At 60.0% G+C, this 15526-nt stretch overlaps 1 protein-coding gene across 1 annotated transcript; it reads left to right on the forward strand.

Annotated features, from left to right (window-relative positions):
• Positions 1 to 1205: 1205 nt before the first annotated feature.
• Positions 1206 to 15331, forward strand: P4HTM (prolyl 4-hydroxylase, transmembrane). The gene is given in 11 exon segments (XM_054594768.1): positions 1206 to 1417; positions 1419 to 1479; positions 1482 to 1927; positions 2088 to 2169; positions 10097 to 10287; positions 10927 to 11023; positions 12376 to 12538; positions 13097 to 13282; positions 14007 to 14097; positions 14285 to 14408; positions 14912 to 15331. Coding segments are annotated over 11 exon segments (1806 nt in total). The 5' UTR covers positions 1206 to 1273; the 3' UTR covers positions 15133 to 15331.
• Positions 15332 to 15526: the final 195 nt, after the last annotated feature.

Consider the following 15526-nt stretch of genomic DNA (forward strand, 5'->3'; position numbering starts at 1 on the left):
CAACTAGAGTGGATTAAACAAAGATTGCAGGAAATTTGAACACTGAAGTTGGTAATAGAGTTTTCGTTGATTTGAATCAGAAACGTTTCTTTTGCGGCTGTTTCATTTCTTGGGGAATTCACTTCAGGGAGAAGGGCCAGATCCTCGCTACGCCTGCCCTTGCATCGGGGAGGGGAGTCCAGGCTTGCCTGGTTGACAAGAGCTGTCAGTTCCCACCCCATCCGGAGCGGGATGCTGGACCACTCATGTTTGGTCAGCATCCCGGCTTTGGCTGAGCCACACGGCTCCCACTGCCACCGGCGCCCCTCCCACAAAAAACATCCAGAAACACCTTTGCTGAACGGTGTTTCTCTGTACTATTCTAAGGAGGCTGGCGAGATGGTCCCTGGACGTAGCTGGAGGAGCAGATGCACCCATTGTTTGGGCACTGGTGGCGCCGCCACCGTGTGTAGAACCTTCGAGAGAAGACAGGCCGATCCTTGGAGCCCCTGGCCTGTCCCTCTGAGGAAGCCAGAAAATGCAGGCTCCACTTTTCTGGGAGGAAGTGAAAGGGAAAGGGGTCTTGACAGGGTAGGGAGAAACCCCCAGGGCGACCTTCCTCCACGGTGTTTCCCTAGGGCAGGCGCATCACTGCCTAAGGATAACCAGGCCCTAGAAGAGCAAGGAGCTTGAAAATGCCCAGGCTTTGGCACTGGGCCACTGGTGTGTCCTTCCACCTCCAGGTTTGACAACAATATGCATTTGGTTTTCATCAGAGGTCATGGTCGCTCAATTATGGAAAAGTCCCTTTCTCCCTCCTCCCATGTGTCAGTTTGGAGCCGAGGGTTTCTGTGAGCACCTGCGGCATTCCTGGGGGTTACTGTTTGGAATCTGACCTTCACGGTGCCAGGGCTCTCCCGGGAAGCCCTCTGACAGTCCCAGGCCGGGTCCCACCATCTATGCAACCCCGCACATCAGACAGCTTCTCCCTAAGGCGCGACTTCAACAGGACTCCCTGGGGGCTCCAGGCCGACCACGGAGCGAACCTCCAAGCATTCTTGGCCTCCTACACTGGCGAGTGTCAGCGCCGAAAGCCACGGGGCCTCCCCCATCACATGCGCGGTCATCTCCGCGGTGCCCTAGTCCACCGCAGTGTTGAGTCATTTTTTGGCACTGCTGCTTCCTTGCTGCCACCCCACTCCCGGGAGCGAGAAAATACAGACCGTACTTTTCCGGGAGGAGGAAAGTGCGTCTTAACCAGGAAAAGGAGAAACTTCCACTGGGGTTTCCTTGAATGGTGCTGCTCTTGTTTGCATTTACATTGGGGGAGGAGGGGGTCGGCTTCTGCCTTGAAGGGTTTGCATCCCCGCCCTGCGATAGCCCAGCTCAGGAAGAGAAACTCCAATGTGGTCCTGGGTCCACAGCGCGCAGACATACTGGGCGTAGCGCGTACGGCTCCGGAAAGGCTGGCGCTCCATCCCCAGGCACGGGCTCCCACTGCCCGGGCGCGCGCAGGCTCAGCAGCGGTTGTCCAGGCGACGGCGCGGTGCGGCGCGGCGCGGCGCGGCGCGGGCATCCCCGCGGCCCCTCCCCTGGGCGCGCGCGCGACCTGGGCGCCATGGCGGCGGCGGTGGGCCCGAGGCCTGAGTCCGTGAGGCCGCAGTGGGTACCGCCTGAGCATGACTCTGCCGAGACAGCGGCCGGGCTGGGCGACTGCGAGGACGCGCCGGTCCGGCCGCTGTGCAAACCCCGCGGCATCTGCTCGCGTGCCTACTTCCTCGTGCTGATGGTGTTCGTGCACCTGTACCTGGGCAACGTGCTGGCGCTGCTGCTCTTCGTGCACTACAGCAACGGCGACGAGAGCAGCGACCCCGGGCCCCAGCGCCGCCCCCCGGAACCTGAGCCCATGCCAACCTTGGCTCCCCTCACCCGGCTCGAGGGCATCAAGGTGAGGCCCCCCGCCTCGCCGCGCTCTGGGCTCAGGGCGCCGCTCCCTGCCTGCCCCGCGCGCACCCCACTCTCCCCCCCCCCCCCCCCCATCAGGGCGCCTTTTCGTTCGCATGGCGCGGCCTGGCGCCCAAGCTGCCCTCTGTGACCCTTTCCCTTAGGTGGGGCACGAGCAGAAGGTCCAGCTGGTCGCCAACAGGGATCACTTAATGCGAACCCTCAGCCTCAAGCCGCTGCTCTTCGGTAAGTCCACGGGGCGCTCCCGGGACGTGTCAGGGGGCTGCTATGCGGTGGCCGTCTTGAGGCTCATTTTGACCACGTGATTTTAGTTTTGAAAATGGCTGCTTCCAGGTAGCCCCCCTTTTTTTCCAGCTAGAGGTTTTCCAGAGTGAAGTACCCGCCCCCACCTCCATAATAGGGTTGCAGGGTGACCTTTCCACACTCCGCTCTCTGACCCCTATTCTCTACAGCTGATCCTTCCATCACGGGGCTGGGCAATGTGACCCTGAGGCTAGTGTTTACACATTTCTTTGAAACTGTCTCAGGACACTCCTTGTTACCATTAATTCCCTCACGTTCTAGAATGGGGGAAGGGTGAGAGATGAGAAACAGGCTGTCCAACTGTGGATAAACTGGCGCCCTGAAACCGGCCCCACGGAGGCATCAGCCTTTGCTACCAGCACTTGAATTCTCCTTTGGACGGAGCTGTGCTTTCAGCCATAGTGGGCAAATCCTTGCAAGGCGGCCTCATTCGGAACCAGCATATTATTAGCCCATTTTCTGATCTCTTGTTATGTGCTAGGCTTGGTGTGATCGGTTCATTTAATTTTTACAGCCTGTCTGTGAGGTGGGTGTAAACCCCGTTCTCAGGCTAGTGGGTGAAACATGAGGCACAGAAAGCTGCAGTTGGCTTGGCCAGGTTCATACAACTAGTTCAGCGGTGAAGCTAGGATTCGAACCCAGGCAGCCTGCTTCTAAAGCCAGTGTGCTAACTGTGAAGCTCTGAAGTCCTTCAAAGACCTGCAGGTCAACAAGGTGGGGGCCCCCTGACCCATGACCTTGCTCAGCATCGGTTTGACGAGCCCAGCACCGGGTCCCAGCCTCAGTGGCCCCCTTACCGGCAGACCTGGGCTGTTCCTGGCCACTGGAGATGGAGAGGCCGGAAGACTTAAGAAGGGGGCTGGGGCCCAGGCAGAGCACCTGAGCACACGCCAGTACTCCTGGGGCGGAGGGCCCTCGTTGGGGGTTATGCCTAGACCCGTGCGAATGATCTCATTCGCATGCTCTTTGACCCGTGTGAATAGCTATTGACCTTGGTCCTGTTGTGGGCCCGGCCCTAAAAGGTGGTGGTGCTGGTTATTATTATTACTGTTGCATGATGTTAAAGTCTGTACCAAGCACTATTTTAGGTACTGGGAACCCAGCATTGAACAAAATAGGAAACAAACAAAAACACCTGAAGCTCACATTCACATGAGGAGACAGACAATAAATAAACTAATAAATAAATGTACATGGTGCATCAGATGATAATAAGGGATCACAGACAGGTAAGGCAGAATTTCAAGCGGGGTTGAAACTCCCAGTAGGATGGCTGGAGTTGGCCTGCCTGCAAAAAGCATTTGAGCAAAGACCTGCAGGAGCTATGGGATCGAGCCAGGTGGCTGTGGGGAATGTGTGATCCAGGCCACGTGAACAGCCCTCCCCTCACCCCGTCCCCTCGGCCCTGCCGTGACCAGGCACACCCGAGGGGTCGTGCTTTTTCTCCTCAGCCTTCCGGGGCCCATCCGTGCTCCGTTCAGGTGTGGGTGAGGTTAGGGGAGCCGCAGGGCCTTACTTCCTAACCCCCAACGTGCAAGGCAGAGAACGAGAACCCTAGACCCGAAGTCACCGAGAATAAGTTACAGCAAGCAGAAGAGGTGAGACAGAAGGTGAGCGGGCTGTGGGGGAGCCGTCAGATGGGTCTGTTTCCGAAGGGCACACTTGGGAGAGGGGGCCGCTGCAGGAAGAGCCTTCTGCTCATGCTGCTCCTTCCTCCAGACTCTTACATTGTCTTTGAGTCTCTTGGTGGAAGATGCCCCAGGTTTTACCCAGAAAGCCCCGGGACTTGCTGCTGGCTGAAATGAGGTGAAACGAACGAAGACCAGATCAGAGACTACAAGATGGCCAGTTGTAAGGGAAACCGCAGGGGCGGGGGTGTCCAGGGAGCGGCGGCTCCTGAGTGCGGTGGTGGTGGATGAATCCACAGAAGGAAGTTTGACCCCAAGAAGGAGCAGTGTCTGTCTGTCTTCTGTGCCTGCCTGTCTATCTGTCTACTGTCACCCTAAAGAGTCAGGGAGGCCCAAGAGGAGAGTGGGCCTGCTGTGGGCTCTGCCATCTCTGTCCTGCTGCTCTTGGCTCCAAGTCTGTGACCCGCCAGCCGCGGGGGCCCAAGATGCCAGGGCTCAAAGGGCGGGTGTTCAGGATACAAGCCGGGGTCCGGGGACTGGTTGGGTCCAACCTGGGGCACCTCTGTCTATATAGAAGGGAACCCCACCCATTCACAGGGAGGACCCCCCGCAGCCTCCCTTTGGGGAGCATTTCTTGTTTCCCACCCTTGTTCCTAGAGACATTTGACAAGAGGCACCTGGGCCATCAAATGTCCCATCCCAATTTCCTGGCAAATACCTGCTTGACTATGGTAGGCATTTTCCAAGGATTCGGACCTTCCAAATTCAGTTCAGAAGAGAGACGCTGCAGCTCTGAGTCATTGTCATCTCTCTGGGGACATTGCTTTCCCTTCCGTGGCTCACTTCTCCCTCGACGCGCCCCACACTCATTCTGTCGCTGAACAGATCAGACCTCATCACTCCCTTCCTTCAAAGTCTCCAAGATGTCTCATTTCACTTCTAAGCCTCATTCGGTAGCCCAGGGCCGGCCCTCGCCTCTCAGACCTCCTGCTACCATCTCCTGATTGACTCCCTGCTGATTCGTGGATACCAAGCTCATTGCTGCCTTGGGGCCTTTGTGTGTGCTGGTCCCTCCATCCGCAGGCTCCGCCAGGCCTCTGCTCACCCCTTCCTTCCTCAGAGACCTCTCTGGGCCTCATATTGGCCATAAGGGGTTTGCAGGCACGTAAGAGATTGCATCAGCCTGCTCGGTTTTCTCTCAGCACTTAGCATCATTGAAAACCGTCTTCTGTATTTATTGGTGTCATTTGTGCCTCTGCCCTGAAATATGAGCTGCATGCATAGGAGGCCTGACTTGCACTGGCCGTGTGTCCAGCAGCCAGAGTCGTGTCTACCGATAATTGTTGGCCAGCCGGAGGCGTCTCCTGGACACTCAGCCGGTCCAGCCCTGCCTGCCTGCTCAGAGCAGCCTCCTCCACCACCCCGGGCAGGTGCCTCCTGACTCAGCAGCCTCTTCGAGAACAGCAGAGGGCAGCTCCAGTGGGCTAGCAAGCGTTCTGCTCTGTTTTTCCTCAACTGCTTAAGATAAATGAGCCGGTTGCCACTGGTACACACAACTATTTTAAAACCAACACTAGTTTATCACAGGAGTTCCCAATTTATTCTTTTGCAGCGTAAGAGAACAATTAGGCCGCAACGTAAGACCCCCGTGCTCTTGCTAAACATGGGAGGCCCAGCAGCAGGGACGGAATTTTAGTGTGCATATTAGTTCAGGTCTGTGAGCAGCTGAAAGCAGTTTTCTGCGCGGACACCTCCTGCCGCCCACCTGCTGTTCCGCAGGCCTGCCGCTTGGCAGACCTACATCAGTCAAGGTCTCGCAGGCACAGCTGAGTCTGTGGGGCTTGACCACCAGCATCAGGCCCAGGATGAGCATAGCCCTAGGCTGTGTTTGCCCTCAGACCCAGCTTGGGGCGCCGGAGCTTGTGGGCAGTAGCAGGGCATTAGCCAGGCTGTCATCCGAGGCTGAAGAAGGACAAAAAGGTGGTCTTGCCTGCCCAGCACGCACAGCTGACAGGGAGCTGGCCTGCCCTTTGTCTGGGCAGAGCACTCCCAACTCAGGAAGGGGCCCAGCTGTGGCCGCGGAAGTGGGCTTCCGCCCTGCTTGAGCAGTTCGTGGGTGAGCCGTGGGGCTTCTCTGGACTCTGACCTGCAAATATCCGTGGGGGTAAGACAAAGAGCGTTTTGTGTCCAGGGGAGCACACAGCCACAGTTTGGCCGCCACACAGGCCATGGCTTTGAAGTCCCAGGCTCTCCCTGCCTGTGTTAGCCCCTATTCTGTGCACTGGTGACGGTGCCACCTGTGCACAGCCAGCTGCAGATGACGGTGGCCCCGGCTCCAGGCATGGTCCACGGTTACCAGTAGCCGGTGGCTCTGCACCCCTCCACTGAGCACGTAGACCCCAGCATGTCTTCCACGCAGGCGATTGCGCACACACGTGGCAGCCAGCATCAGGGAGCTGGAGCCAGCTCCGTAGAGACCAGTGGGCTAGTTGGAGGTCCAGGTCAAAGTCTGAGGGGCCAGAAGGTGCCCTGTTGCCCTGGGAGAGCCTACCCTTCACTGCTGAGTGGGCCAGAGGGGCGGAGCCGTGAGCAGAGCCTCTGAGAGCACCGCCCCCGCCCCTGCCCCGCCTTCCCTTCCACCTGGTGAACGCTGTTGTCTGAGGCGCTGCTCTAGGAATCCTGGTCCTAGGGAAGGGAGGGGCTGTCCTCCTAAATGCCACCCTCCTTAGCAGATTTCTTTTGTTTTAGCAACGTCCCAAGCTTATTAGATTTATTTTTTAGCTCTAACCAGGGATAGCTTTGGGGTAGCCCCTCTTTCATTTGTGTTAGCACCGAGGCAGAGCTGGAGTGAAGGTGGGTGTAAGGTCTGCTGGTTGCTAGGGACTCACCGAAGTTGCTGGGTGCAGGGGGCTCCAGGGCCTCCTTGGAGGAGCGTCTCCTATAACTCGCAGTCCCCACAGCGGGTGCGGGGCACAGCAGGGAGAGACGGAGGGAGGCTCCCACCAGGCTGCCGCTGGGAGTAGGCCGTGGGACCCTCAGCACAGGTCCCTCCCACCCTCCCCTCTTTGTTTTGCCCTTTTGGAGACAGATGGCTGCTGTGGGCAGTCCCTTTTCCACCAGAGACCTGTTTACCTGATTCCCGCGGGGAGTGACTAGAAAGCGTGGGGTTGAGGGGGGCCAAGAGCAGCCTAGAAGCCATGCAGAGACTCAAGGGCGGCCGGGCGGGAGCCGTGGGAGATGGCCGCCCGGCAGAGGCCCCGGCCTGCGGGGAAGCATCCGCAGCGCAGGGTGGCCGGCCGGGGTAGCCATTGCAGGCCGTGGTGGGTGCGCAGCTGGCCCGCGGACCTCACACAGGCTGCCGCACTGGTAGATGACCCTGTGGGGAGGGGGCGGGGCGGGGCGCCGGGCTGAGGCTTGGCACTCGGTGGTTGCTGGGCAACGACACCTGGTCGCCTGGCAACAGCCCTGCATCCCTCCCAGCCAGCGCTTCTGTCTTCTGTCCCCCACCACTCCTCCCGTGGCCCCGGCTGCTTTCCCCTTGCCAGCGCCCTTCCTCCTCCAGCTCCTGTGGAGGGCTAGTGCCCGGGAGGGGCCGTGGAAAGGGTCCTGCATCCCGGGCCCCCAGTCCTGATTGTGGGCGAAGAGTGTAGGGCCCGCCCTCCCTCCCTCTCTGCCAGAAAGGCCTGCAGGGCACTGCGGTTTCTGGCCAAGGCTGGGGGTGGCGCAGGGCCCCAGTGCTGAGGTTCTGGAAGAGCCCGTCCAGTGTCTTCGCTCCTGGCATGGTCACTTGGAGGCTCTGGGAAGGGCCCTCGCTCTGCAAAAAGGGACTAAGGAAACTGCTATTCACTGGCTAGGTTAGGCTGGGGGAGAGCAGTCAGCCTGGCCATCCCTGGGAGAAAAGGCCACCCAAGGATCCGTGGCCCCGTCTCTTGCCGGGGACCCCAGGCAAGCAGAGTTTCCACATCCCCTGGAGAGGGGCTCTGAGCCCCCTGCCTGAAGCAGCCTGCCCTCTTGTCCGACCTTGACACTTAAGGGCCCCTGATGATTCGTGGATCCAGGCCAAGGCTGCTCACCATGGGTGTTCGCCTGGATACCTGCTCCCCTCCGCCAGGAGCACCCTGACCAAAAAATCCTTCGTCTTCCTGCCCCGGTCAGCACCCGGCACTGACGGGCGTGCAGCACTGGTTAGTGAAGAGCTGCCAGCACAGGCCCTGGCTGAGGAGAGTCCCCTCCCCGGTGTGGGGGCCCTGGCGCCCTACCTGTCCAGGCACACGGGGCAATGAGGGAGCAGAGGAAGAGGCGGGCATCCGGGCACACTCCCTGGCCACCGGGACAGCCCGCTGACAGACTGCTGGGCGGCCGCAGCCACGGTGTCCCGGTCCAGCAAGTTGGGTGACTGCATCTCTGTGTAGCCAGTGTCATGGCACAGTGGTGGCTTCGAGATGGATGTGTACCGCCTAGGGCCCAGGGAGCCCCTGCCATGCTGTCACCCCACAGTGCCACCAGTGCCACCAGAAGCCACAGCCCTCCGGCCATCGCCTGCTTTCTCTGCTTTGCCGTAATGGGCTGAGGTTGAAGGCTTTAAAGGCCTGTACCCACGCCCCAGGAGCCAATGTACACCCAGCTCCCAGGTGCTGGGACCCGCCTGGTCAGGCTCCCGCGTGCTGGCCTGGGCCGTTGGTGTGTGATAAGCACACGGCAGGGGACTGTAGAAATTGGTGGCATCCCCTTTGGGCCTGCAGACTACAGCATCTAATAAACTGAGGAAACCTGGGCCTGTGCTTTCTTTTCTTTTTTTCTGGCTTTTCTGGTTTATTTTTTAAGCTCTCAGTAGGCGACTCCGTTCATTAGCAATTTGCTCTAAGTCCTTGTCCTGCAGCACTGCCTTCTCAGTGGACGGCTCACGGCCTCCCAGGTTTGCTGGGGTGGGAGTCTTTGTCTTGTCCTCAGTGTCCTTGCATCTGAGTCGCCTGCCCGTGGACGCCCAGCATGGTCCTGCGCGTGGATCCTGGAGTGCGACAGCCTGGGCGGCCCTTCGGTCCTCGTCAGGCCGTTGTCCCTGTGCCTGGGGTTCCTCGCGGTTCGGAAGGGCGACGACCACCTCGCTTTTCAGGGTTAAGGATACAGATTAAGGCCTTGATGGCCGCGTGCTTAGGACAGGGCACAGGGCCTGCCGCTTAAGTGTGACCTGCTGTGGTTACTGTTTTAAAAACCACTCCAGCCCTGGCCGAGGGGCCATTCCCCTTCCTTCCTCTTGGCAAAGACCGGAACTCCATGCCGGGAGTGCAGCCCAGGGAAGTAGCAGGCTGCTCTGCAGGGCTTCTGAGGACTCCCGGTGGCGGGGGGTGGCGGCTGTGGCGGTGGTGGCAGCGTGGCCCTTCCTCCAGTCTGTTGCTTTTGTGGGCTTCTTGTCCCTGGGCTCAGAAGTCCTCTCTCCGAGAAACAGGGCCCAAGCTCCTGTTCCGGCAGTGCCCGGGCCGCTGAGATGGGGGCTGTGCAGGCACGAAGCCCCCGCGTCCCAGCTCCACCGAGCTGCCTGTGGGGCTGGCATGGGGCGTCCAGCCACCGGGGCCAAGCCCAGCCTGACTCGGGGACTCAGAGGCACGGAGCAGGTATTCAGTGTACATTTATTCCCCAAGCAAAGGACACCTGGGGTATCTTCTTAGAGCACCTGCCAAAAACCTGAGTGACCCCCACTGACCTCCCAGCACTGGGCAACTCAGCCCTGGTCAGGTGACCAGCGCCCACTTGTGCAGCCGAATGGAGGGCAAGAGTGCTGAATGTCTTGCTGTTTGTTTGTTTTTATTTGAATAATGCCGAAAGTAAAAAGGAAAGCAGAAACCAGCCACCATCCGTCTACTTTTTAAATATATACCAAGAAGTGGAGGTCAACCCTCTGCTCCGCAGGTTCATCCTCCGGCCTTTGGCCCGACGCCGAGGTGCATTCGCCCAGGCCCGGCCTGGCTCAGCTGGCCTCCGGGGCTCCCCCGGGGAACGTGCGCTCTCGGCATCAAAGAGAGAAGCCCCACGTCCCGACGCTGGCCAGCGTTGGAGGACAACCTGACCTTGGTGTCACAGCCCAGAGCAGATGGAAGGGGTGTGTGACGTTCTCCTGACCTGGTGACCACCAGGGGGCTACCAGGAACCCTGTGGAGAGGAAGGGACCGGGTCCATCTGTCCCTGGCTTAGCCCTTGGCCTCACCCACCCCCTCTTCTGGCAGAAGTCCCTGGCTTCCTGAGCGATGAGGAGTGTCGGCTCATCATCCACCTGGCGCAGATGAAGGGGTTACAGCGCAGCCAGATCCTGCCCACTGAAGAGTACGAGGAGGCGATGGGCGCCATGCAGGTCAGCCAACTGGACCTCTTCCGGCTGCTGGACCAGAACCGGGATGGCCGCCTGCAGCTCCGTGAGGTCGGGACTGGAGTCGGCATGGGGCGGAGGGGTTGGGGCGGGGGGATGAGAATTGCCTTTCTGGTGGCCAGATCGCTTGTCCCACTCAGCCCCGGCCCCAAATCAGATGCCTCCTCATAGCAGCAGGCCCCGCCCCGGGGCCCCTTCTTCCCTGGGGAGTCCCTTGTTGCCCTGGGAACGCCAGGAGATAGCAGGAGAGTCCCCCTGGGGATGATGGCATGCATTGCCACAGTTCCTGGGCGTTGTGCCACCTAGGGGCTGGATTCCCGGCTGCCATGGCTGGGAGCCCCACGGAACGTATGGTGCATGGGGTGGCAGCTCTGAGGTGGCCAGGAGTCTGCATCGCTCTGCGTGCCCCTCGCCCTGGCTTCCGGGAGAGGTCTTGGTGGGTTGCAGGGTCCCTGGCCTATGCAGAGGGCCCGTGGCCCTCAGGGCTCTTGACTATCTTCCCGGCCTTCCCAGGTGCCACTGGACCTCTCTACCTACTTCATCAGCTCAAGGACCTTAGGCTTGCCCTATGTCCTCGCCCACGCCCTATCACCCGAGTCCTTAGCCCTACAGCAATAACTGGCTGCTGTCTGTGTTCTGGTGTCCCTCCAACACTGGGGCCACCCCGTGGCGGGGCACCTTGTGCTTTAGGTCCTGGCCCAGAACCGCCTGGGAAGTGGACGGTGGATGACTCCAGAGAGCATTCAGGAGATGTACTCTGCCACGAAGGCTGACCCGGACGGTGATGGTGAGCTCGCACCTCGCTGCCGTCCTGTCCCGGGGCCCTGCCCCACAGCCAGGCCGCCGCCGTTCCCAGCTTCTGGAGTAGCCAGAGGCACGGGGGTGAGGGTCCTGCCTTCCCTCACCCCTGGGAAGTGGGCAGGAGCCAGACCCCCCATTCCCCTTGGTGACAGTAGAGGGCGGCTCGCGGAGGCCTCATTAGTCAGAGCCTGAGGTGCAGGAGTCGCGGCTGCTGGCGGGCAGAGGGCAGAGCGGGGAGAGCCAGAGCGAAGGGACAGTGAGGCCAGCTTGAGGTGACCGTTCACCCTGCCGCAGCGGCATCTCTGCAGCCAGGCACAGGGTCTGCCCCAGAAGACAGCCTCCCGAGTCCCACCCAGGCGCCCTCGCCGCCCTCTCGCCCGCCCGCGGTCATCCGACTGCCAGGGGCCGACGTGGGGAGGGGCGCTGTCGTGCAAGTGCCCCTGCCACAAGCACACACTTTGGCAATAACCTTCAGGAGGTTTCTGAAGTGTAATTGTCACTCTCATGCCCAAGTTCATGATTAAGAGAAGATACAACAGCCAAACAGGACGTGGAAGAATGACCCTGTGGCCGGTGAACCCTGAGGGAAGGCTGTCCAGGACCTGCGGCTAGAGCGGCACCCTGCTGCCTCTGCCCCTGTGTACAGAGCTGGTGACAGGCTCATAGCCCCGAGTGTCACCCATTCTCAGAGGATTCTGGGCCACAGGTGGAAAGTGCCTCCTTTGGGTCAAACAGGATAATGTGGAACAAAGAGAGCGCCCAAGAGGGTGGAGCCCCCGCTCTGTGGGTTGGGCAGGAACGGGGCAGGGGGTCTCACTGGGAGAGAGGTCTGGCTTTTGTACCAAGGTCAGCTGGTGACCGGCAGGCAGGACTGTCCCAGGGTGGAACCTGAGGTCGTGAAGAAACCTGGGGGCCCAGCCTTAGCTTACACCCTGCGGTGTGGAAGGCCCTGGACAAAGGCCAGCGCCAGCTGCTGTCTTTCTTCCCCCTCCCTCCACAGAACCGAGCTTGGCCGCCACACTCTGCAGAGCCAGGCTGGAGGGCCAAGGACAGTCTGTGCCCTGGGACACCGGCCATATCGTTCAGACTCCCTCTGGGGATTCTGCTCTGGCCAGTCTCATAGGGGGTGGGCTTCTTCCTTTTGGGGGGCCAAATCAGGGCTCAAACGGAAGAAAGGAACTTCTCTAGGTTTTCCTGTGACAGAAAGCAGGTTCACTGACCCGAGAGTCCAGGTTGGGGGACAAGAGCACATGGCCCCCAAGGTAGGTAGGAAAGCGCAGCCTGCCGCTGCGGCCTCCCCGTGCGGGCTCAGTGGCACTGACGGTGGGTGCCCCGCAGGAGTGCTGAGCCTGCAGGAGTTCTCCGACATGGACCTTCGAGATTTCCACAAGTACATGAGGAGACACAAGGCGGAGTCCAGCGAGCTGGTGCGGAACAGCCACCACACGTGGCTCTACCAGGGGGAAGGCGCCCACCACGTCATGCGTGCCATCCGCCAGAGGTGAGCAGCTGAGGCTGTCCTCCCTGGTGCGGGGTCGGAAGACCGTGCAGGGCCCCCACAGAAGCCCTTGGCTGGGGCAGAGAGGACGGAATGGGTAAGCCAACTCAGGATTCAGTTCCACTTGTTAGGCTGGGATGGGGACCCATCGAAAGACAGGCAATTAACAAAGGCAAATTAGCCCTAAAGGTGGGCAAACAGTGTACACTTGGGATTAGAAGTACAGTGAATGTTTGTTTTCTGCTAATTAGAGAAATGACCTCTTATCTCTGTCTGCAGGACCTCCTGCTCCTAAGCATCCAGGGGTTTTAGATAACTTTCCTCCTGGGGGCAGTGGACCCCTCCCAGTTTAGTAGACATCTCAACCTTACCGCCCAGTGGGTGTCTCTGGCACCGAGTGGTACAGACTTATCCTGAGTATCCTCTTCCTGCTCCTATAGGGCCAGCCTGGTGTGACTTAGGGGGTTTCCAGGGGCGCTGGGCGGGGGCAGAGCTTGTGGCAGCTCCTTCAGGGCGCTGCCGTGCATGAGGCTGACCACCTGAATGCCTGCTGCCCGCCAGGGTCCTGCGCCTCACCCGCCTGTCACCCGAGATCGTGGAGCTCAGCGAGCCTATGCAGGTTGTGCGGTACGGAGAGGGAGGCCACTACCATGCCCATGTGGACAGTGGGCCCGTGTACCCAGAGACCGTCTGCTCGCATACCAAGCTGGTAGCCAACGAGTCTGTACCCTTCGAGACCTCCTGCCGGCAAGTAACTCCCACCTGGGGCCCGATTTCAACTCCCGGACCAGATACACTCATGCCACAAGCCCAGCCCTGCCCAGTGGGCGTGTCCTTGGCTTGGGGCCAGGAGAGCACTGGACCTTCCTGGTCAAGGATACTCGTACCTCCGTCCCCCAGGTTGTTTACCAAGAGTCAGGAAAAGTGGCCCTCCTGTCTCAGTGGCCAGACCAAGGTACCCACAGACACTGTAACTGGCCCCCAGGGCTCTGAGGCAAGGGGCAGGGCAAGGCTGGAACCCCAGGTCTTTCTGCCCACTCCCTGGGTGTTGATCCTGCCTCCGCTGCTGGATGCCTCAGCTTCTCTCTTTAAAGCTGTGACCCCTTCTCTGCCAGGCACGGGAGCAGGTCTGTCCCCTTCCTGTGCCTGCTCCGGCTCAGCCATTCTAGTCACAGTCTTTCTGCATGATCTCGCTGCCTCTGCTAGCCTACCCAGCTGGCCCCTTGGTCAGGGCCCTGTAATTTAAGTGAGGCTGTGATCTTGGCCACAAAAAACTTTGTGACACACACCAGGACCCTTGGTTTGTGAAAAGAATTGGCTAGGGAAATCTTGGTACTGACCTGCCTTGCCGTCACTGATCCCAGCCTGCCCCTCGGGCCCATGGGAACCTGGGCAGCTTCCCGTGCCTACAGGTAAGTCCCTGGGAGCATCCACAGCTGGGGACATGCTCAGTGGCCCCCCTGCCTTACAGCTACATGACAGTGCTGTTTTATTTGAACAACGTCACCGGTGGGGGAGAGACCGTCTTCCCTGTAGCAGACAACAGAACCTACGATGAAATGGTAAGAACCAACCAGGCTGTCACTTGGGTGGGACGGCAGGGCTTTGGGCAAATGTGGTAATTCCCCTCTAGACCTGGGACAAGGTCCCAAGACCTGGGCACATCCAATTGATTTCCCTCTACCTGGCCTTGGCTCCTGGCCATACAGTGGGGGTAGCTTGAAAACCTCACTGCCCTGCTGCCCACAGAGTCTGATTCAGGATGACGTTGACCTCCGCGACACTCGGAGGCATTGTGACAAGGGGAATCTTCGTGTCAAACCCCAGCAGGGCACAGCAGTGTTCTGGTACAACTATCTACCTGATGGGAAAGGTGAGGGTCTTTGGCTAGGCCAGGAGTGCCTCCTGAGGGAAGCTCGCCTTTTTCCAGCCCCGACTGCCACCCCGGTGGGCTGTTTCTGGGCATCCTACCAATGTTTTTCTGCCCCGGGTGCCTCCCCAAAACCATCCTCAGTGGCTCTGGCAGCCTGCACCTGTGCAGCCTCCTGGGTTACCATCCCAGTGACCCCTGATGCCCTAGCCTTCCAGCTGGCTGGAACCAGGACACACCCCTTACCACCCAAGGCTGGGAAGGCTCTGGACAGCCTTGGCCACAAGAAAGCTGGTTTCAGAGGGCCAGTGATGTTGACAAGGCATTAGATGGTGAGGGATGCTGGGCCCCTAAGCAGGCCTTGGGGCCAGATGTTTGCCGCCAAAGGTACGCACATCTGGGCCTACCCTTGCTGTATCCTTGGGCTGTATGAGGCCAAGCTTAGGTGAGCCCAGCCTGGTTTTCCTCTGATTCCCTCCCTTGCTCACACCATCCTCCTCTTCTAGGTTGGGTGGGCGACGTGGATGACTACTCGCTGCACGGAGGCTGCCTGGTAACTCGTGGTACTAAGTGGATAGCTAACAACTGGATCAATGTGGACCCCAGCCGAGCGCGGCAGGCCCTGTTCCAGCAGGAAATGGCACGCCTGGCCCGCGAAGGTGGCGCCGACTCGCAGCCAGAGTGGGCTCTGGACCGGGCCTACCGCGACGCGCGCGTGGAGCTCTGAGGGAAGTGTCGGTCCCGGCCCCCAGCCGCAGGTCGCCCGCCGCCTAAGACTGGGGACCCTTCAGCCCCCCTATCCAGCTCCAGGCCAACGGTCTGGCCGATGTCTTGCCCCATCCCCGCCTCCAGCCGCGATTAGGGCACAGCACCAATATTAATGTTATTTATTGTATACAGACTCATACCGCCCAGTCAAATAAAACCACAAGGCTTTGAGCCGCCGGGCCGAGGAGCTCGGGATCGTGGGAGGTGGTGTAGGAAGGGGGAGCGGGAGGCAGCCAGGGGCCCTCGGTGAGCATCACGTGAGGGGGAGGGGCGAGGGCGGCTCAGCCAATCGTGAGCAGGATGGCGTGGGGCGGAGGGTCTTCATTGGACATCTGCAGCGGGATCCTAGGCTC

This window comes from Pteronotus mesoamericanus, unplaced genomic scaffold (assembly GCF_021234165.1).
Source record: "Pteronotus mesoamericanus isolate MK-2021 breed Mesoamerican mustached bat unplaced genomic scaffold, CSHL_Meso_final scaffold_533, whole genome shotgun sequence".
NCBI lineage: Eukaryota > Metazoa > Chordata > Mammalia > Chiroptera > Mormoopidae > Pteronotus > Pteronotus mesoamericanus.